The sequence below is a fragment of the Rhizopus microsporus genome (genome assembly GCF_002708625.1).
Source record: "Rhizopus microsporus ATCC 52813 unplaced genomic scaffold scaffold_4, whole genome shotgun sequence".
Taxonomy (NCBI): domain Eukaryota; kingdom Fungi; phylum Mucoromycota; class Mucoromycetes; order Mucorales; family Rhizopodaceae; genus Rhizopus; species Rhizopus microsporus.
The window spans coordinates 1,438,353-1,457,752 of NW_019671919.1; the positions used below are offsets into that span (position 1 = coordinate 1,438,353).

The window sequence follows — 19,400 nt, forward strand, 5'->3', positions numbered from 1 at the left end:
AAAAAAAAAAAAAAAAAAAAAAAAAACTGAAACGCGATTTGAAGTCAGTTACTACGACAGCTACTATTGACTTTTTTTTTTCAAATTACACTTGCCTCATGTTGAACATTGCTGAAGAGAATCTACATTGCCATCATTTACTATTTATTCGCGATGTTGTTACTTCCAAACATTACATTGACCAAAACTGCTTTGAGGTGACAGATACTGGACTTGTCTATCGAAAAGCCAAGTAGGAAATCAAGAATAAATAAAATGAAACACTATTCATGACCAAATAGACTAAATGGTGTACTGGTAGCACAGGAACAAAAAGAGGAGGAACACCATCTGTGGTTAGGTAAGCATGACATATAGATTTATGACCAATGCTCAACTTTATACACTTAGATGATGGGACAGCCGTCATCAAGGCCATACTGACATCATGTTTGTATTCACGAAAATGCTATAAAAAGCTGGAGATATCCTGCTCGGTCACTGTAATTGGCAAGATAGAAAAAATTAATAATGAGATAGTTATATATTGTACAGGGTATGCAATATATGAAAGCTAAGGAGACAGAATATAGATTAATTATATTTTTTAGTTTCCAGGTGCACGAGCAAGGTCTAGATGAAATATATCATTTACTAAAAGTCATTCAGGAACGACCCAAGAAAACAGCAATAACCTCGTCATCCACACCCATGTTTTACACACTCTCTTCTAACCCCTCCCCTAAACGACTGACCTTTCAATCGCCCATTCGACCAGATGAATTCACTTGGTCACCTACCCATACTGTAGCCACATCCACTCCGCTACGAGCCTCGATCATCAGACAAATAGAGGCTGATACAGAAGATGAGTTTGAATTTAGCGATCTGGGCGAAATTGACTTGGCAGCTCTGGAGGCCAATGCGATGGAACAAAAACTAAACCAGCCAATGAAAAGAAAGTTTGATATTTTTTGACGTTTTATGATGTAACAAGCTACACTGTCATTGGCAAGGATTTGTGCTATTTTTGTCCATGACAGTCACTGACAATAAACAATGAGCGCCTTTTGCTAAAACCTTGGTTGATCATTGCCACATGGCAACATTTTCCTTTTTTCCTTTTCCTTTTCTTTTTCTTTTTCTTTTTTTTTCTTTTTTTTTTTTCTTTTACGACTGAATCCAAAAAAGAGAGTCTTATTTGAAGACATGCTTTTGCTTAAGCATAACACACTTGACTTTAATGATTTGATAACAATAGAAAGAGTAAATACATAATTTATTTTTATTGTTACATTGTTTTGTTGACATGTTTCAATTTTAGCAATATTTACGTTGGTCAAAATCCAGCCGTTCATTTGTTACTACAGAATTTAATGTTCTTGACTACAACCGTACAGATTTATATGGACATTTACTTGGGATGTTTGATAGGCTTGGCGTGCTCAGCACCTTAGATGTGACCGTATCGCAGTTATTGGATTTCTTAGTTGATGTAGATTTGGCATACAATGACACTCCTTATCATTCATTTTATCACGCTGCAGATGTTGTTTCCATATTATATTTTGCAATGACTGATTTAGAAGCTAAATCTTACTTGACCCAAATGGAGGTCGCAGTATTATTTGTTGCTGCTGTTTGTCACGACGTTGGTCATGTAAGTTTTAGTCAGAGATTACAATATGTGTATGCTCATTGTTACATTTTTGGTAATAGCCTGGGTTCAATAACGACTACCAAATCAAGACAAAGAGCGAGCATGCCATTCGCTACAATAACAAATCAGTTCTAGAATCACTCTCTATAGACACGAGTCTCATCTTATTCGAGAAACACCAAATACTAAAGACCCCAGATCAGATTGATCTCTTCAAGCGATTAATTTTAGCCACCGATATGACTTTCCATTATGACCTTTTAGAGGAAGCACGTCAACTGGAAGATACTCTCTACATGTGGGACACACCTATGATTCATACATGGGAAGAACGAGATCGTGTGAGCTTTGCAAAGATTCTTTTACATGCTGCGGACATTAGCAATACAGTGAGGATATGGCCCATCTCCAAACAATGGTCTGATTTAATTGTTCAAGAGTTCTTTAGACAGGGTGATGCAGAGAAACTGGCTGGCTTACCTGTGTCACCAGGGATGGATCGCGATTTTGCTACACAGGCAAGTATCAGTCTTAAATTCGGTGACTTTATTGTAAAGCCCTATTTCGAGGCCCTCTGTGCAATCTTACCCAAGGCTATTATTTGGATTGAAACATTAGAAGAGAATAGACTTGAATGGGAGAATCTCAAGGAAAACACACCCTTGGCCACATCCATTGGCAACTACAGTCGTAATTCATACGTCAGTGTACCTGCAGGTACTGTTGTCCTACCGATGACATTAGAAACAAGGTTAACAAAACCAATGCCTATCTCGCGTGCATCCAGTCATTCTAACATTTTGATCTCACCTCCACAATCCTCCATTTCTTCTGAACTTCGAAGAAATAGTGTACAGCATATAGTATCATAGACATCCTCCCCCCACTTGAAAAGAGATCAAAAACTGTATTTATTACTACCACTGTTATTATATTTTGTGTATATGTGTTGTATGCAAACATGATGTATATTTATTTAATGAACTATAGACAAATTACTTTAAATAAGCAATATAAATAAATAAATAGATAAATAGAACATGCAAAGCATATATAGATAATAACTAAATTAATTTGGATTATACACAGCAGCGTCATTCATTAAACTGACAGCTATATCATCTTGGTGACCCTTTGGAATAAAATAAGTTGTTTCAGGTGACATTGCCAACTGTGGATAGGCACATATATTATCAGCCAGTAAACACACTGCTCCTTTAAATAAATTAACATGTTCCATTGTAGGAATCGATACTCGTATGACCTGTTCTGTTGATTCTGGTAAAGTTCCTTCCTTAAGATATATCCTTGTGCCTGTCGTTCTTGCTATATACTCAAAACTGAAGTTGGTCTCTAGTGGATCCCGTAGTAACGTGACTAGATCTCTTGTCAATAAAAAGTTGATTGCCACATCCTATGATACATAGAATGTTGTCCATGTCAGCAATAATCATAATAATAATAGTCATAATACCGTTGTATATTGTTCAGGGTAGCGATTAGATAAATAGTCCAAACACATTGTCCATGCTTTAGACACATTTTCAGGTTGTCCAGAGATGCTGACTAGTCTTCCGATCACTGGGTAGACTTGAAGTGTCACGGAGCAGTCTTTTTCTATTTGATGAGCGTGTTGACCCCTAAAACCAACAAGGGTAAAGGCTTGTTTGCCTGGAAGAACAGCTCTGATTGTCACGTCCTGTTTGTATGATTCTTCTTTCTCATGAATCTGAATGAAGTGTATGCTGTCCATAACAAATCAATATAAGAAAAAATGTCAATATTAATATTAAAATCCAGTACGATTGCTACTTTTTATTTATTGATGGCAACAAAATTCAAAGAGGTATTTTATTTACAAAACATTCTTTTTTGTTAAATAGTCAAAGCGTTTGAAAGTGTAGCCAACAAAGGCAAGATCTTTTTGTGCATTAACAGTATCTGTTTGATAAGCTATTGTTATTTAGAAATGAATTAGAGAAAGGGCAAATGTGTTATATTGACTTTACCTTGGTTATCGATCGTATCTGGTACTGCTTCTAATTCTTCTATAGGGAAATAACTTGTATCTGTGATACTCTTTAATTGAGGTATATGAGGGGATCTTTCATTTCGAAGTTGCTCCCAATTGATGCCATAAAAGAATGGATGTGCTTTAATCTCTTCAGCGCCATTTCTACCTAATCGATGCTCATGATCACATATCAACCTACAAGATTATTTTCAGTCAATTGAATATGATCAAACTAGAACAAACGCTACCTGCGGATGAGGTCTTCTGCTTCTCTACTAATCGGTTGGTCTTCTGGGAAAATTAACGTCTCCTTCCAATTCATAATCTTTCGATATGTCTCATGAGGATTCTCTGAACAGAATGGAGGATAACCACAGAGACATTCAAACATGATGGCGCCGAGTGACCACCAATCACATTCTTTACCATATCCTCTCTGTAAGAAAATCTCAGGTGCAATGTAATCGGGCGTACCCACTGTTGAATAAGCAAGTGCCCTTCGATTCTTTTTCCAAGTGGCAATCTTCTCCTTTTGTGTGTTCAGATTAATAATAACTTCAGAAGAATTCTGTTGTGCACCTTCGAGTAATCGTTGATAGTACTGAGAGTCATGTGTTTTGTGGAAACCGGTAGAGAGGCCAAAGTCAGAGAGTTTGATATGGCCGTCTTTGTCAATAAGTATGTTGTCTGGTTTTACATCACTAAACACACATACACAATGAGCCTCCCTCCTTTTTTTAATATAAATAACCGACTTACCGATGGATAAATCCCAAATTATGGATAGCCTCTAATGCCAACACGATTTCTGCAATATAGAACCGAGTCACCGGTTCACTAAATGTGTCATACTTGATGAGCATGGTCATCAAGTCTCCGCCGGGTAAAAATTCCATGATCAAATAAAGATACTGTGCATCTTGAAAAGAAAAGTAAAGCTGAACAACCCAAGGTGAATCTGCCTCGGCCAAGACATCTCTTTCAGCCCTGACATGAGCTAACTGATCCTTTTTTAGCATTTCTGACTTTTTAAGCGTTTTCATTGCATAAATTTTGCCCGTATCTCCTGCTTGAACCAAACGCACCTTTACGTGCATTATAAGTATATTCGCATCCATGAATAGATAAAAGTAACCTTACCTCGCCAAAGGCACCTTTACCAATAACTTTTACTGTAATAAAGTCATCTAAACCAAGCCTTGTTCTTCTTAATCTCAGATATTGAGATTCTTTTCTGCCTAGTGATTGAAGTTGTCTCTTTTTCTTTTCTTCACTACAGTTTTCTTGAGCTAATTTTGTTTCTAATTCAGTGCGTCTGTTTACAAAGAAAAAATGAGGGTCAGAGTTGATGTGATTCAAAAAAAAAAGGGTTCAACCTTTGGTTTCTTTCATGAGCTTGTTCAAGAGCGGTTTTATAATAGTTCTCCAAGCGTAATTTTGCAGCTGTGGCTCTATCCAGTACACTTCGAGGAAATTCTTCTGTTGAGCCTCTATTAGCTTCCTCATGATGTTGTGGATTGGTATAAGTATAATCCATGGCTTGTTGTAAAATAAAAAGAAAGAGAGAGAGAGAAAAGAGCGATAATATTTAATGTTGTCACACACAACTTAAAATGGTTACTTCAATTCAATTCCGCTTCTCTCCCCTCTCTTTTCTCTCTCCTTTTCTCAACATGTCAAACAGCAATGGCAACATCGTGCAACTGACTTATGCTATGGTCTCTGAATACATGGCAAGTTTTGACTCATCACATGATATGCATCATGTTAATAGAGTGGTCGATTTAGGTAAGTTCTACTTACTTTATTTCTATAAATAAACTCATGACTTTGCGCAGCACTTCATATTGCCAAAGACTGTATTCAACGTAAAGCTTGTGACGTCGATCTTCAAGTTGTTGAACTGGCTGCCTTATGTCATGACGTGGGAGACAGAAAATACTACAAAGGAAATGAGACAGGTGGCCAATTGATTGAAAAGTTTTTAAGGGAACATGACTATGAAAAAGCCAGCCTTGTTGCAAAGATTGTAGATCATATTGGATTCAGTAAGGAACTTGGATGGAACGATGCGACAGATCCCAAGGACGAGGTCGAATGGCGTAACAGTTGCCTAGAGTTACACGCGTAAGAAATTTTTTTTTGATAAGCGCGTATATATATGTGTGTGTACGCGATTAAGTAACACATCTTCAATAGTGTTCAGGATGCTGATAAATTGGATGCTATTGGTGCATTTGGTATTATGCGATGTGCAGCCTTTAGTGGAGCTAAGAATATTCCGTTGTATGTGCCTAATGAAAACGAAGCAGTCGAGAATTTGACAAAGGAAATCTATATGACCAAGAAAAACGGCTCTTCTATTGCACATTTTCATGAAAAGTTATTCAAGCTCAAGACGATGATGAGAACAGAAAGAGGCAAGGAATTGGCTATTCAACGAGATAACTTTATGCAATTGTTTGTCAAGCAGATTAATGATGAGTATAATTTATTAAGCTAAGTGATAGATTGTTGTTGGGATAATACATTAGAAGGTCCTCCAAGATTTGGAAACGACATTGGCCTTTCTCTTCTGTGTCTTCGCTTTATTGAAATACTAGATATCATTGTTGTTTTCCTTTTTTCAAATAATACTGTCTTTATCTTGTCCATGATATAACTCGTTTTTCTTTCTCTTGCTATTGGCTCCAATGAAGGACCATCTGTGGTGTTGTCTATAAAAAGAGGTCAGATCATGGGGAGGGAGTAAAGCAATATACAACTTACCTTGGTGTGATGGTGAATCCATGACAGCAGTCGAGATGCGATTGATGTTGTTACTTTCAAGAGGAACGACGTCATCTGATTGTATGAAAATAGGAGAAGATTGTAAATTGAACTCGTCGTTGTTGTCATTGTTCTGATGATACATCGTGTCATGACCATCATTTTCTTCAATGACCTGATGATCCACACTTGCCTCGAGGTCAGAATATGTTCTGCACATGGGGCATTGAAAGCCAGGGTAACTTTGAAATAAGGGGCGAATACACTTGAAATGAAAAGTATGTGAGCAAGGTGCGACAAAAAGAGCTTGAAAGGGGGCAAGTGAGTACAGACAGATGCAGCATTCGTCCAAGTCGGTTGACGATGAAGTGGTGAGTGACCGGAGATTTTGAAAAGCAGTTAAGCTAAAAGAGACCGGCCTCGGTCTATGGCGATGGTTGATCTCAAACTTCATCCTGACAGATCGATATATTTCTTCTCTTCCTCCTTGATAATCAACACCAAGCTGCACAAGATCGCCATCATGTATCTCAACCGATTGACTCTCTTGGCCTGCAGGACTGAGACGAATATGGTTCAAAAAAGTGCCGGAAGATGATTTTGTATCACGAATATATAACTAAAGTTCCAAACGGAGACTTTTTTTAATGCTAAATCAGTTACTTGTATCACTCCAACTGACATACCTTCCCATCTTGTTCAACAAAAATTTCACAGTGACATCTGGAGACGACTTTACTCTTGAATGACATGCAATCCGAATTGTTGGGATTCCTCTCAGAGTATCTCCCAATCTTGATTATTGTTCCATATTCCAAGTCTCGATCGACAATATCAAATATTAAACTTCGACCAGGGTTGTCTATACTAGGTACAATTCGTACATGGACTTTGGGTGGTTTTATGGCAATAGTGGCTCTTCTCCTTACTATATCTGGTTTACTATTGTTTGTTGTTGCTTGCCGTGTAAATCGTCTAGTTAGTAGTGCTGATGCTCCGCTAATGGATCGTCTTCTATTTTCACTGAGTATTGCCATTATAAGGTTACAAGCTTATAAGAAAAGTGCAAAAGGATAGGAGAAGAGAAAGAAGGAGTGAATAAATAAAACAAATGTTTAAAAGAAGAAAAGAAAAAAGAAAAAGAAAAAGTGAAATCCCATTTTATATAAACCGCGGACAAAAAAACGCATTTAAAAATGTCACACACGCATAAACTTACATAATGAACAAATACACTTGCAAAAAAATAAAGAGAGAAAGAGAGCCAATTCGAGAAAGCGAGAGAAAAAGATTCATTTAGTTAAAACGGAAAAGTTTCCGGTAAGTACAAATAAACCCATATTCATTATGCCGTGTTTAGTAATAGCTGTAAAGAAGAGCAGGGGTGTCCTAAGGAGGGCAGACAATCTTTCGTTTGCCTGTTAAGCTAATGTATAGAGTGGCAAAGATTAAGCTCCTTAAATATCATACACATATAAATCCATATAAATATGCACTCATCTGTAAGGGGAAGAACAGAAAGAACAAGGATCGAGCTCATGAGGATACTCATTCTCTTATCGCTACTCATCACTCTTACCACTGCTCTCAAGATCAACAATAAACAAGCGTTAGCGCAGCTGATTGCCTCTCAGATAAGGACCCGTATTCAGTCTGATCTTGTTTTTAAGATATCAGCATCTGTAAGTGACAAGTAGACAATAGTGAGTACCATTGTTCACATGGACGCATGTAGATCACCCAAACAATGAAGACCCATGTGTCTGTCCAACTCGAGATATCCCAAGGTATGGCTCAGATCCAACAACGTCACATCGAGACAGCAGCAGCAACTTCACAAAGAAAGCAAGAAGAAGAGATCACAATACCCGCTGGACGTTATAAGTGTAAGGCAAAGAAAAACAATGGTACAGGATAGCGGAAGCAGAAACTGCTTCTATCTTTGATATATTCAGCTCATTGCTTGTTACTCTGTATTTCTCTGTTTACAGCTACTAGACATGCTCTTAAGGCAGCCGCACGGTGGATATATATATAATAATCTTTTCACACTTTTGCTCACAGTACAGAAAACAATTGCAAAGCACACAAATACGGTCAAGAAAGTGCGATCATTAAGCATATTCACTAACCAAAATGATAAAATACGAACATTATGATTGACTGTTTTAGACAGCAAAACGTTCAAGCTTTCTGAAGGATATTAAGTACTAGGTTTGACAAATCATAGAAACATCCAACAAGGGCTATAGATTCATTTACTTGTGACAGACTTGCTAAAAAAGAGTTATAGGTTACACTTTATCATCAATAATCAATATTTGCTTGGTATAAATATAGTACAAGATAGGGTCTAAATTATTAAGCTATGAGGTTTCTAAACGGAAAGACCTGTAAAAAAAAGAACGATCGTCTACATCGTGTACTAATCATTTTTTTCGAGCCGTTTTTATTACTGACTTATATGTTGACTAATAACATAAGCAGCTGATGAATTGTAATTCTGCTTTAAGAGTATATACCACGGCACGCAAAAGACGGTTAATAAAGGGACTAATCCTAATGGTTAAAAGTAAAATATGTTTGCCCACCCCAAATGCCTCAGTAAGTCAAAAACCCTTATTGATGAATAAAATGAGAATTAAGCATTTTGGTTTTGTAGATGAATAATTTCCTTTGCTCTCTTCGGCAAAAGACAAGTTTTTTAATACATGGTAAGCCAATTGAGTTATGGACGGAGGCCCATTCGCATCAATGAATCTTGGTTCGTAAGAAGCTTACTAGTGCCTTTGGTAAAACAGATCTTACGTTGCGCACTATGCGAGTTTAGTAATATTAAATCAAAAGATGTCTTGATTTTATCACCAAAAGATCGTCGTTCAACTTTAACAACTTGTACTGCTTCTACAGTAGTAATTGATACCGATAGATGACTGACTGACATCTACCATGGGCCTGATGAATGGTTTACAGTGAAAAAAAAAGGTAATGAAGAAAGAAAAACAAAGGGTATAGTTCGACCTTCTTCTTATAGCATTGACACGAGATTATTATTTTTCTTCAATTTTAGCTTTACATGTGGTTTAAGGTTCGAGATACCTGTACTTACAATACGAAGGACTTTAGTAAAGGAATTAGTGCGTGCAATGGTAATCTTTCTCTGCCTGAGGATGGAAATAGCGACAAATGCTATTAGCTTCACAACCTGGGAGTTAACTTTTAGAACTAGTAGGCTCAGATAAAACAAGGGATAAGCTTGAGAAAGACGGTGTATAGATCAGCTTGTGACACTGACAAGTAAAGAAGAACAAGAGGATTAAGTTATCTCGGATATGTTTTTTTGGTTTGTTATTATGGCTATTGTGTCTGTGCGTTGCTATACAATATAAAGTTTCATATAACAACTAGTATTTTGAGTTATTCCAAATAGAAACGTATCTCAAGGCAACCAGGGGGAGGGGACATGGCAACTTGTAAAAGCAAAAAGAAAAGTACGTATGCACTTATTGTTGCATGAATCGTTTGGTTAATAATTCATAGGTCGTCCTTCATTATTATTGCATGTGGTATTACAAAAAAAAAATAAGGGTGGACAAAAGTTAGAAACAAGGAGTAAGTGTAAAATAAATATGAAAAGGATCAAAAAGAAAAGAGATTATCTAATCAAGCTATACAGGATTAAGCTTACATAATGAATAAACTCTCTAAAGAGAGATCAAAAAAAGAAAAGACAAAGATTTATTTTGATAGTAGCTTTGGTAAAATGAATAGAAGAAGAAAAAGCTATAAGGGGGTCGTCTTAAGGAGAAGAGAGCAGAAGAGGAATAAACCTTCCTGTTAAGCTAATGTATAGAGTGGCAAAGATTAAGCTCCTTAAATATCATACACATATAAATCCATATAAATATGCACTCATCTGTAAGGGGAAGAACAGAAAGAACAAGGATCGAGCTCATGAGGATACTCATTCTCTTATCGCTACTCATCACTCTTACCACTGCTCTCAAGATCAACAATAAACAAGCGTTAGCGCAGCTGATTGCCTCTCAGATAAGGACCCGTATTCAGTCTGATCTTGTTTTTAAGATATCAGCATCTGTAAGTGACAAGTAGACAATAGTGAGTACCATTGTTCACATGGACGCATGTAGATCACCCAAACAATGAAGACCCATGTGTCTGTCCAACTCGAGACATCCCAAGGTATGGCTCAGATCCAACAACGCCATATCGATGCTATCCAGACAGCAGCAATAAGTGGGCTTGAAGGTAAATAAACAAGAAAACTTGCACCAAAGCTCTGACTTATTTCGTTCTTACAGTACGCTTATCGAATGCATTAGAAGCAGCATTGGGCAAGGTTATTTCTTTACCAAAGGTGATGCAGCTGATGCCCTTTATGCCAAAAAACAGGCGTCAACTGAGACGTGTCATGACCCAAGCAGAGACGTTAGCTCGTTCTCAGATTCATGAAGCATTACCCGACATAGAAAAGGCACTACATTTATATATAGACACTCATATCGAAACACATATTCGACATCTGGCCCTCAATATCCCAGGCCTAATGAAACTACAGGTTAATGTGGACATAAACCTGTCTGGATCTGTTAAGACAATCATCAAGTCAATGTGTCAGTCGTATGTTGACATTAGTGTAGACTCAGCTGTAGAATCTTATTTAAGCCATTTTTATTATAAATAAATATCAGATATGGACCGTTTGTACCGTTCTTCCGAATCCAATCGCTATCCAGTTTGGTATTGCTGTATTCCACCTGATGCAGTGAATCTCTTCGGGCGCCGTATAGTTTAGCTGCGGTTTATTGATCACAAAGGTTTCACTGTGTCGCTGATTATAGTATTCAACTGTATCCCATATCTGTATTTGCTGATCGTCTCCTAAAGTAAAGTATGATGTATATACATCAATAAAGACTGTAGATATTATTGTTACCTCCAGAGACGATTCTATCTGGGCTATTGGGCGCCCAGTTAAAACAGTTAACGATGCTCTTGTGCATTAGTTCGATGACAGGAGCAGTTGGGTATCGGATATCTAGTATTTTAATTGAATCTGAATCCATTGAAAAGGTGGCTAATAGATTTGGATTACAGTGATTGAACTCGATACGCAGTAGAGGCTGTGAACCGTTACTGATGGCTGATGCAAACTTTTGATTATGAATTGGTGGTGACTCATATACGATTGTCGAGTTTTCCAAGGCCCTAATTGTATAGATTATATCTAATTGTAAACCATGGTCATCCGGAATTTACCTTAGATCAAATAGTCTTATTGTACCATCAGCACCCACACTGGCAAACATATCGGGGCTCTGATGCATGAATGCTACGTCATAGACATCTCTATCATGAGCTATAAGTTGGGTTGTTGCTTGACCTGTTTCGATATTCCAAACGGTACAAGTCGTGTCAATACTTGATGTGACAACAAGTGATGTATCTACTTTATTCCAATCGAATGAAGTGATCGGTGCACAAAAGTCGTTTTGTTTCACCTAAAATAGATAAATGTTTGTTCCTTTCTAAACGCTTGTAACTCACATGTGCCAGTTCTCTCCTTCTTACGATCGAGTGTCCACGGCTTGTATCGATGAGTTCGTAGACCCTCAATTGATCCGATGAGGTAACAATAAGGTCACTCTCTCTTCTTTCCTATTAGCACTTTAGAAGCGTATATCATAAATAACAAACAAAAACTGACTTTGACAGGTGTCCATAGTACTTTGGTAATTGGATAATAGCAACTCGTTTCAGCCAGCACAACAAAGTCAGGTTGATTTCTTGTTGCATATTGTTTTGTTTGTCCTGCACGAGTAATGATTTGAAGCTAAAAAGTCTGTATGTTATATCTAATGTTTTTTTTTTCTTTTTTTCTTTTAAATTGTATGCGAACCTTATTTTCTGCATCTTCGAGAAAACTACCTATGGCCAGTCTGTGTCCATTAAACTCTTTGTTGCTCCAATCCATAGCATAAATTGGCCAAGGCGCTTCATAGCGAAATACTTGTTTCTCTTCTATACTTGATTTCGACTTTCCTAATCTCGACATGACATAAAAAAAAAAAGAGAAAGGCCGAGATTAACAAAGTAAAGTAAAGTTAAAAAAAAAAGAAAGGAAAAAGTAAAGAAAAAGAAAGTTCAAAAGGACGTATTTCTCTTTCTTTTGTGCCTTCAGCAACAAGTCAGACAGTTTCTGTGTATCCATGCAGTTATTGAATTCTTGAGACGTCAAAATAAAATAAATTTTATTCTTTTGAATATCGGGTACACTTTTATAGAAATATGTCAGGGCCATAAGCAAATAGATATATATAAAAACCAGTAAAGAAGAGAAATAATAATAGTAGTAGTACTTTATTTTGGCCGCGTTGTTGGCTTGTTATGATTTATGATTAAATGTCTAAAAGAAATTACAATGTTTTGACTCTATATCCGAAACTTTGAACCCTATTTCATGTAAAGACATTACACAAATCATTCCCTAAAGTTTATAAAGTGTTCATAATGGACTATCATAACCTGAATGTGGCGCATAATTCAGTGGCGTACTTCGTCTTGTAGAGCAACTTTATAGTATAACAACGAAATTGAAATGAAATAATCATCACCTCTACTTTGTTAAAGCGTAATCCACCGAGCTGATTGTACGTTTCTGGTTAAAGTTTTATTTTGTTTACAACAAAGTGCTTAGCGAAGAAGTAGCTGTCATTTAATTGTTTATTACACAAGATAATACTCAAGTCTATTTTTATTTTAGTCAGAATTGTATTTAATTTGCTTAAAGAAGCTTTAGAGCATGAAAAGTACGCTTGTAGGAGCAAAAAAAGCTATGTTAATGAGGTTAGTTTGCATGCACTTAGACTTACAAGATTTTCAGTATTCGTTTCAGTTGATAATTTGAGTGTAAAAATATCATTTCAAGAGCGCCACTTTTAAATAAAATGTTTATCTTGCATGCCATAAGAAGCTTGCATAATTTGATGCTTTTCAACTGAATGCCCTGGTACTTGCCAATTTAAGTAATGTCGATCTATGGCAAATATTCTTTAGTTTTCTTCTTGTCATAAGGTATTGATTCCTTCAAGAAGGTTAAAATATATACATCATCGCATTCGTAAATGCTAAAACTCTCAGTTAGACATCTAAAGGAAGATTACAGGCATAAGGACTGGTTACAAGACTCAATCAATTCATCGCAAACACTAGAATGTTTTATGTTTGTAGACTACCTAAGTTCCAATGAGGCAGTTTGCTGGAATTCTTGTTAAACAAGGCCAATACTACATGCACCAAAAATAAGCTAAATAATGTAAATACGAATTTACCATATTTACATGTGAGCTAAGTGATCTTTGTTGATAGAACTGACAACATATCTGTTTTATCTCTTTTCTTCCTGAAAAGAAACAAACATTATAAATTCGTATTCTACATCAAAGAATATGTAAATATATCTGTTCCTGAGCAAGCCTTGCGTGGTATCATACATTAGAAAGCATTGTTGACGACAACAAATGGAATTGGGTAAAGGTAACGCCCGTAGAATTAGCCTAACTTCTGGTGCATATAGTGATCACCTTAAATAAAGGTCAGTCAAACGAAATGCAAAATATGGCTGATACAGCAACAAACAGATCCAATGTTGGTACATAATTCAGACAAACTAAATCAGAACTACTGAACACTAAAATCTAATCTTTGTTATGTATACAATAAACACATTTATGACCTTTCACTCATCTTAAATACATGTTGACTGAGTTGCTATTTACTCGTCAATCGTATAATCAGAAAAAACTTGAAATGAAATACTCCTTGTAGACGCTCCTCAGATGTGTCCTGTTCGACTAGTGACAAATTTAAAATATATTACCTGAAGAGCCAAAACTACAGCTATATTAGAAACAGTCTTTTGACATGGCATCGTCAACATCAGGGTGAGAGTGCTTTATGAAGAGAGTTTCAATAAAAGGAAAGCCAAAGACAAAGATGATAATAGAAAAGCTGCTCTTAATCATTATTTTAAATTCATTTCTGCTACCCTAGATGTGTTGAACCACCATGAACAGCTTAAAGGACACTATATGATCATGAATGATGTTTCTATACACAATTCAGATCAAATTGTAAAGTTAAACTGTAAGTCATGGATATGGATACGTATATCTTCTACTATAATCTCCAGAGCTTAATCTAATTGAGCAGTTTTGGTCTATAGCCAACTTTGGATGAAAAAAGAAAATAAAACTATTGAAAGGGGGAAGCCATAGCTATAAGAATAGCTTATACTTGCAACAATATCTATTTAAAGGATCTTTAAGGATTCTGCTGTTGCTCAAATTCAAAGTTGCATTTGTAAAAGATTGCACAATTATGCAATTAGATATCATTTTGTTTTGTATATGTGCAGAGCAAGTTCATCTAGTGTGCAATCTAGAAGCTTCATTCATGCAATCTGGATTTTCTATGCGTGTGCAAAGGCTTTCTGTGCCTGTGCAATATATTTCCCGAAATAGTGTACAGTCTCCTTTTTGTGGAGCGAAGGGCAGAGAACCAACAAATAAACCGTATTGGCTTTACATTCTTAAATAGAAAAAAAAATTTTTTTAGACAAACCTTCTTTGTCTATTTTCATAAATAGAGAACGGCTCACCCAACAAAGTCAATGATGTCACTTTTCTGTTTTCGCTCGTTATCAACCAAAGCGGCCGCCAGACTGTCTCAAGGTGAAAGAGACATTTTTTTAACGCCTTTGATTTCCTCTGGATGGAAGTTGGTTGACAATAGGGATGCTATTATTAAAGAATATACCTTTAATGACTTTAATGAAGCATTTGGATTTATGACACGTGTAGCCTTGAAAGCTGACAAAATGGATCATCATCCAGAATGGTTTAATGTAAGTGTGCATGTGACCTGAGCGTTTCTTTTGGACTCACATATCAGTAGGTTTATAATCGTGTTCAAGTCACTTTGAGCACACATGACTGTCAAGGTTTATCCAAGCGAGACATCGAACTCGCCAAGTTTTGTGACAAAATCTGATAACGGACTTTAAATCAAATGGTTAACATTAATCCCTTTGTGCCTTTTTAATTTCTTTTTCTTTCCCTTGAAAATAAAAATGAAATGGATCACTAATTGCCTAGCAAGTCTATATTCATCGTCATGCACAAATGAAGTATCCACAGCAACTGTTTTACCATCCATAAATCCAGAGCCATTATCACCTATTATACCCATTGACTGCAAAGGATGTTCCAAACCTTGTGCACATCCAAATGTTCCTCCCCATCTCAACATAGATCAATCCAAACCATTAAAGAATACAGTACCCCCTTACTCGATACATATCATTATAATGACAGGGAAATCTAATTGGCCTGCTCACATTGAGGACGAAGGCTTGGCTGGTGCTTTCATCGAAGCTATTCGGAAACGAAAGGAAAATGATAAAATGAGGCCACCTGAGAGCAGATACCATCCTGCATTTTATGCATCTTCTGAAAAAGACGATTGCCACCGAATCATTGTGACCAATGCATCACTTCCATCAAAGTACTCATACCAGCATAAAGGTACAGATGTTCTCTTGCTGCCAGATAATGTCATCTTTTCCAACATTACGCCTAGAAGAGTGAATGCCTTGTTGGACTATATCTTTGGTAAGCCATGTTCTCAAGCATTCTCAGTATATCCTTGCCCATACTCAAGCCTTGTATTGGTTTGTGGACATGGGAATAAGGATCGACGATGTGGTACGATAGGGCCAATGCTTCAAAAATCATTACAGCAGGCAGCTAGCCAGGATGAAGAAGGGAATCATGTGCAGATTGCGCTGTCAAGTCACTTGGGAGGTAAGTGTTTAGATAGTCCGAGACTAGATAATTGCTAATCGTAATAAAAAGGTCATGCGTTTGCAGGTAACGTGGTTATTTATACACACCATGGACAACGAGCCATTTGGTATGGAAGAGTGACGCCATGCTACTGTAAAGACATTGTAGATAACACCTTGGAGGATAATAAAGTGATTGAGGATCTTGTTCGAGGTATATTTGAAGTTCGATCTAAACCAAGTAAATGCCACAAAGCGTTGGAGTGGTGAAATATGGACATGTTTCATATTAAATTGTCGTTTCTCTATATCCAACTTGTCATATTTGGAAATTATTGCTTGACGCCTTTCTCAAGAGGGTGATCATTATCACAGGTGGTAATAGAAAACCCAATTCCAAAACAAAAAATAAACAAAATTCTCTCATTTTCCGAGTTTGTTTATTTATTTTGTAAAGTATCTTTTAGCAGCATTTCTTCCCTTTATTATTTTCTGGCTTAATAGCCAATAACTAATCTGTCTTTACAGAGTGTCCTCAATAGGATCTGATAACATGACTTCTCACCAAATTGTTCGATTTTTGAACGATGTGTGCGTGCCTCTATATCTATATAATGACGAAATATGTATGAGCAGAGAAAGATATTGTCATTATTATGGAAATATACTGAAAAGTTCGACAATAAGACGGTTCACTCATCCACATCGTGATGTTTAAAAAGGCTCCCTTTTATGCCAGCAGAACCGTCAAGAAAATCAATAAAAAACAATAATATGGAGAGAATCCGTTATCGCAAGTTGTATATGGTTAAGGGTAAATTTATAAGTCAAAATCTCCAAGATTATTCTGGAATTCCCATCATTCAAAGTTATTTTAGATGATGCTGCCAACATTGACTCAAGACGAACTTCAGATGCGGTATTAACTCTACGAACCACGCTTTATTTATTGGAAATAGTGTAAAAATAAACATCATATCTGTTTATCTTTTTCAAGACTTGCAAGACAATGTTTTCCTTTCTGTATGTGTACAAATATAATTGGTAGAGTCTTTAAAGATTGAGAGTACCATATCTTTTGTGTCCCTTCCGTTAACTTTATCATTTAGAGATACGACAATTTGATGTAACTTTATCCGTTGATGATCAGTGACAAAAGAGCATTCCTTTTTTGTCATTTTATTCAATTGATTCTGATTGGCACTCAAAAGGTCCTTAAGCGGAATTTTAATTACTTGCTTTGTGAAATCATTCTGCTTTCATTTAAACAAAATTCCCTACAGCCCTTTCTCTTTTTCTCGACCTTTTTTTTTATTTTACTTTTATTTTTTGTGGCGTGTGCTTGAAGACAAAAAAGTTCAACCAAGGCCAGATAAAAAATCACTTTAAAGCTCTAAAATAATACATTGTTTACAACTTTCAAAGGTGGAGACATGGGGCAAATACTTTCAGAGCCCGTTACGACAAAGCATAGCACGTCTGGAAAGGACGAACGTTTGATTTATGGTGCCTCTTCTATGCAAGGCTGGAGAATAAGTAAGAAAATAAATATTGATGACGTATTTATTTATTAAACTTGATTTGATAGCTATGGAGGATGCTCATACAACCATTCTTAACTACGAAAACACAGGAACTGCATTTTTTGCGGTCTTTGATGGTCATGGAGGTACACAGAAATGCATTATTTATGTATTTATTTACATTTACATTCTGTAGGAGACAAAGTAGCAAAGTACAGCAGTCAGCATTTGCCTGCTAATGTGATTGAATCTGAAGCATTTAAAAAAGGAGATATCAAAGAGAGCTTAAAGGAAGGTTTCTTGAAGATAGATTCAGATTTACGTAAAGGTAAATAACCAAAATAGCTCATCATATGCGTCATACTTATTTGCGACCACCATAGATCCTGAATTACAGCACGATCCCTCAGGATGTACGGCTATCGTTGCTTTATTGACAAAAGATAATATGCTTTATATCGTAAGTTTTCTCTCATCACACTATATATATCCTTTTTGACATACGCTGGTTAGGGCAATGCAGGTGATTCTCGCGCAATCATTTGCACAAACGGAAGAGCTATTGCTTTATCCGATGATCATAAACCAAGTAACCCAAAAGAGACAGCCCGTATTGAAAAAGCAGGTGGTCATGTTGAATTTGGAAGAGTGAATGGTAAATAAGAATGAAACTTGAAATCAGTGTACTGACTCAACTTAAAGGTAACTTGGCATTATCAAGAGCTTTGGGTGATTTTGAATTCAAATCTGCAACAAATCTACCACCAGAGCAACAGGTGGTAACAGGTAAAGAAATGAATACATTACAAAGACCATAACTTATATTTATGTTCCCTATGAACAGCCGATCCTGATATTACAAAGCACAAGATTACAGAAAAGGATGAATTTATGGTCCTAGCCTGCGATGGCATTTGGGATTGTATGACGAATCAAGAAGTAGCCTCATTTGTACGTCAACAGATTGCAGAGCATGCTCCTTTAGAAACAATCTGCGAAAAACTTATGGATCATTGCCTCGCAGATCAGTCAGGCACGACAGGTGTAGGCTGCGACAATATGACAGTAGAAATTATTGCGTTTTTACAGGGTCAAACAGAGGAAGAGTGGTATAAGAAGATAAGTGAATCAGAAAAGGGGGCAAGCAGCAAAACGACCAGTGGTGGTGGTAAAGGTATAAAATCAGAATCGAGGCAGTATACAGAAAATGAGTTAAAGAAGGCGCCGGACCTTACTTCTTCTCTAGCCTCTGCAGGATCCACACATGATACCGCCGAATCAAAGTCTAACGTAAAGTCTGAAGCGAAGAAGTAGGGGAAACTGTACGATATATGCATGTATCAATTAATAATTGATTAAAGCCTGTCTTCTTTTATCATCAATAAATCATTCATTTCGATGTTCATAAAATACATGATGAAGAGTCCGGCCAATAAGCGTGGTAGCTTCCATCTGTTTGCATAAACTAGACATGCTGCTATGGCAATAGTCCTTTTTGTTTAGGTCCAAGATAACGATATTGAAAAGCAAAAAAACAAGTACTACAAATAACATATTTCATAAAAGAGAAACACTTCTTTTGAAACCAAC

General features: G+C 36.5%; 12 protein-coding genes across 12 annotated transcripts; 8 read left to right on the plus strand and 4 right to left on the minus strand.

Moving 5' to 3' along the window:
• Nucleotides 1-98: 98 nt before the first annotated feature.
• RHIMIDRAFT_235779 (uncharacterized protein) lies at nt 99-957 on the plus strand (the record flags this gene model as incomplete). The annotated part of the gene is made up of 4 exons (XM_023608416.1): nt 99-232; nt 282-340; nt 391-482; nt 535-957. 4 exons carry the CDS (start codon nt 99-101, stop codon nt 955-957), a joined length of 708 nt encoding a protein of 235 aa, XP_023468729.1.
• Nucleotides 958-1,156: 199 nt separating this feature from the next.
• Nucleotides 1,157-2,645, plus strand: RHIMIDRAFT_109055 (HD-domain/PDEase-like protein). The gene is made up of 3 exons (XM_023605212.1): nt 1,157-1,245; nt 1,304-1,639; nt 1,699-2,645. The coding sequence occupies exons 1-3, from the start codon at nt 1,189-1,191 to the stop codon at nt 2,509-2,511; spliced, it is 1,206 nt and encodes a 401-aa protein (XP_023468730.1). The 5' UTR covers nt 1,157-1,188; the 3' UTR covers nt 2,512-2,645.
• Nucleotides 2,646-3,494: 849 nt separating this feature from the next.
• RHIMIDRAFT_199369 (serine/threonine-protein kinase orb6) lies at nt 3,495-5,190 on the minus strand (the record flags this gene model as incomplete). Its single annotated transcript, XM_023606368.1, has 6 exons — nt 3,495-3,592; nt 3,649-3,848; nt 3,902-4,354; nt 4,413-4,738; nt 4,794-4,968; nt 5,030-5,190. 6 exons carry the CDS (start codon nt 5,188-5,190, stop codon nt 3,495-3,497), a joined length of 1,413 nt encoding a protein of 470 aa, XP_023468731.1.
• A 193-nt stretch (nt 5,191-5,383) lies between these two features.
• On the plus strand, nt 5,384-6,156 carry RHIMIDRAFT_199504 (uncharacterized protein; the record flags this gene model as incomplete). Its single annotated transcript, XM_023606382.1, has 3 exons — nt 5,384-5,441; nt 5,492-5,780; nt 5,853-6,156. The coding sequence occupies 3 exons, from the start codon at nt 5,384-5,386 to the stop codon at nt 6,154-6,156; spliced, it is 651 nt and encodes a 216-aa protein (XP_023468732.1).
• Nucleotides 6,157-6,183: 27 nt separating this feature from the next.
• Nucleotides 6,184-7,459, minus strand: RHIMIDRAFT_235783 (uncharacterized protein; the record flags this gene model as incomplete). Its single annotated transcript, XM_023608417.1, has 4 exons — nt 6,184-6,234; nt 6,291-6,370; nt 6,423-7,041; nt 7,109-7,459. The coding sequence occupies 4 exons, from the start codon at nt 7,457-7,459 to the stop codon at nt 6,184-6,186; spliced, it is 1,101 nt and encodes a 366-aa protein (XP_023468733.1).
• A 453-nt stretch (nt 7,460-7,912) lies between these two features.
• On the plus strand, nt 7,913-8,340 carry RHIMIDRAFT_235784 (uncharacterized protein; the record flags this gene model as incomplete). Its single annotated transcript, XM_023608418.1, has 2 exons — nt 7,913-8,104; nt 8,158-8,340. The coding sequence occupies 2 exons, from the start codon at nt 7,913-7,915 to the stop codon at nt 8,338-8,340; spliced, it is 375 nt and encodes a 124-aa protein (XP_023468734.1).
• A 745-nt stretch (nt 8,341-9,085) lies between these two features.
• RHIMIDRAFT_276970 (uncharacterized protein) lies at nt 9,086-9,687 on the minus strand. Its single transcript, XM_023612664.1, has 2 exons — nt 9,493-9,687; nt 9,086-9,407 (listed from the first exon to the last, which is right to left on the minus strand). The coding sequence occupies exon 2, from the start codon at nt 9,364-9,366 to the stop codon at nt 9,151-9,153; it is 216 nt and encodes a 71-aa protein (XP_023468735.1). The 5' UTR covers nt 9,367-9,407; nt 9,493-9,687; the 3' UTR covers nt 9,086-9,150.
• A 641-nt stretch (nt 9,688-10,328) lies between these two features.
• Nucleotides 10,329-11,123, plus strand: RHIMIDRAFT_249921 (uncharacterized protein; the record flags this gene model as incomplete). The annotated part of the gene is made up of 4 exons (XM_023610676.1): nt 10,329-10,520; nt 10,574-10,691; nt 10,745-11,063; nt 11,084-11,123. The coding sequence occupies 4 exons, from the start codon at nt 10,329-10,331 to the stop codon at nt 11,121-11,123; spliced, it is 669 nt and encodes a 222-aa protein (XP_023468736.1).
• Nucleotides 10,818-12,498, minus strand: RHIMIDRAFT_290610 (WD40 repeat-containing protein; the record flags this gene model as incomplete). The annotated part of the gene is made up of 6 exons (XM_023613749.1): nt 10,818-11,324; nt 11,380-11,651; nt 11,703-11,944; nt 11,991-12,101; nt 12,151-12,276; nt 12,343-12,498. The coding sequence occupies 6 exons, from the start codon at nt 12,496-12,498 to the stop codon at nt 11,131-11,133; spliced, it is 1,101 nt and encodes a 366-aa protein (XP_023468737.1). The 3' UTR covers nt 10,818-11,130.
• Nucleotides 12,499-15,088: 2,590 nt separating this feature from the next.
• On the plus strand, nt 15,089-15,494 carry RHIMIDRAFT_304529 (putative pterin-4-alpha-carbinolamine dehydratase-like protein; the record flags this gene model as incomplete). The annotated part of the gene is made up of 2 exons (XM_023614447.1): nt 15,089-15,348; nt 15,399-15,494. Exons 1-2 carry the CDS (start codon nt 15,115-15,117, stop codon nt 15,492-15,494), a joined length of 330 nt encoding a protein of 109 aa, XP_023468738.1. The 5' UTR covers nt 15,089-15,114.
• Nucleotides 15,495-15,810: 316 nt separating this feature from the next.
• RHIMIDRAFT_249924 (uncharacterized protein) lies at nt 15,811-16,557 on the plus strand (the record flags this gene model as incomplete). The annotated part of the gene is made up of 2 exons (XM_023610677.1): nt 15,811-16,306; nt 16,358-16,557. The coding sequence occupies 2 exons, from the start codon at nt 15,811-15,813 to the stop codon at nt 16,555-16,557; spliced, it is 696 nt and encodes a 231-aa protein (XP_023468739.1).
• Nucleotides 16,558-17,485: 928 nt separating this feature from the next.
• RHIMIDRAFT_109144 (PP2C-domain-containing protein) lies at nt 17,486-19,239 on the plus strand. The gene is made up of 7 exons (XM_023605213.1): nt 17,486-17,823; nt 17,876-17,956; nt 18,007-18,132; nt 18,194-18,270; nt 18,324-18,465; nt 18,513-18,596; nt 18,655-19,239. The coding sequence occupies exons 1-7, from the start codon at nt 17,721-17,723 to the stop codon at nt 19,122-19,124; spliced, it is 1,083 nt and encodes a 360-aa protein (XP_023468740.1). The 5' UTR covers nt 17,486-17,720; the 3' UTR covers nt 19,125-19,239.
• Nucleotides 19,240-19,400: the final 161 nt, after the last annotated feature.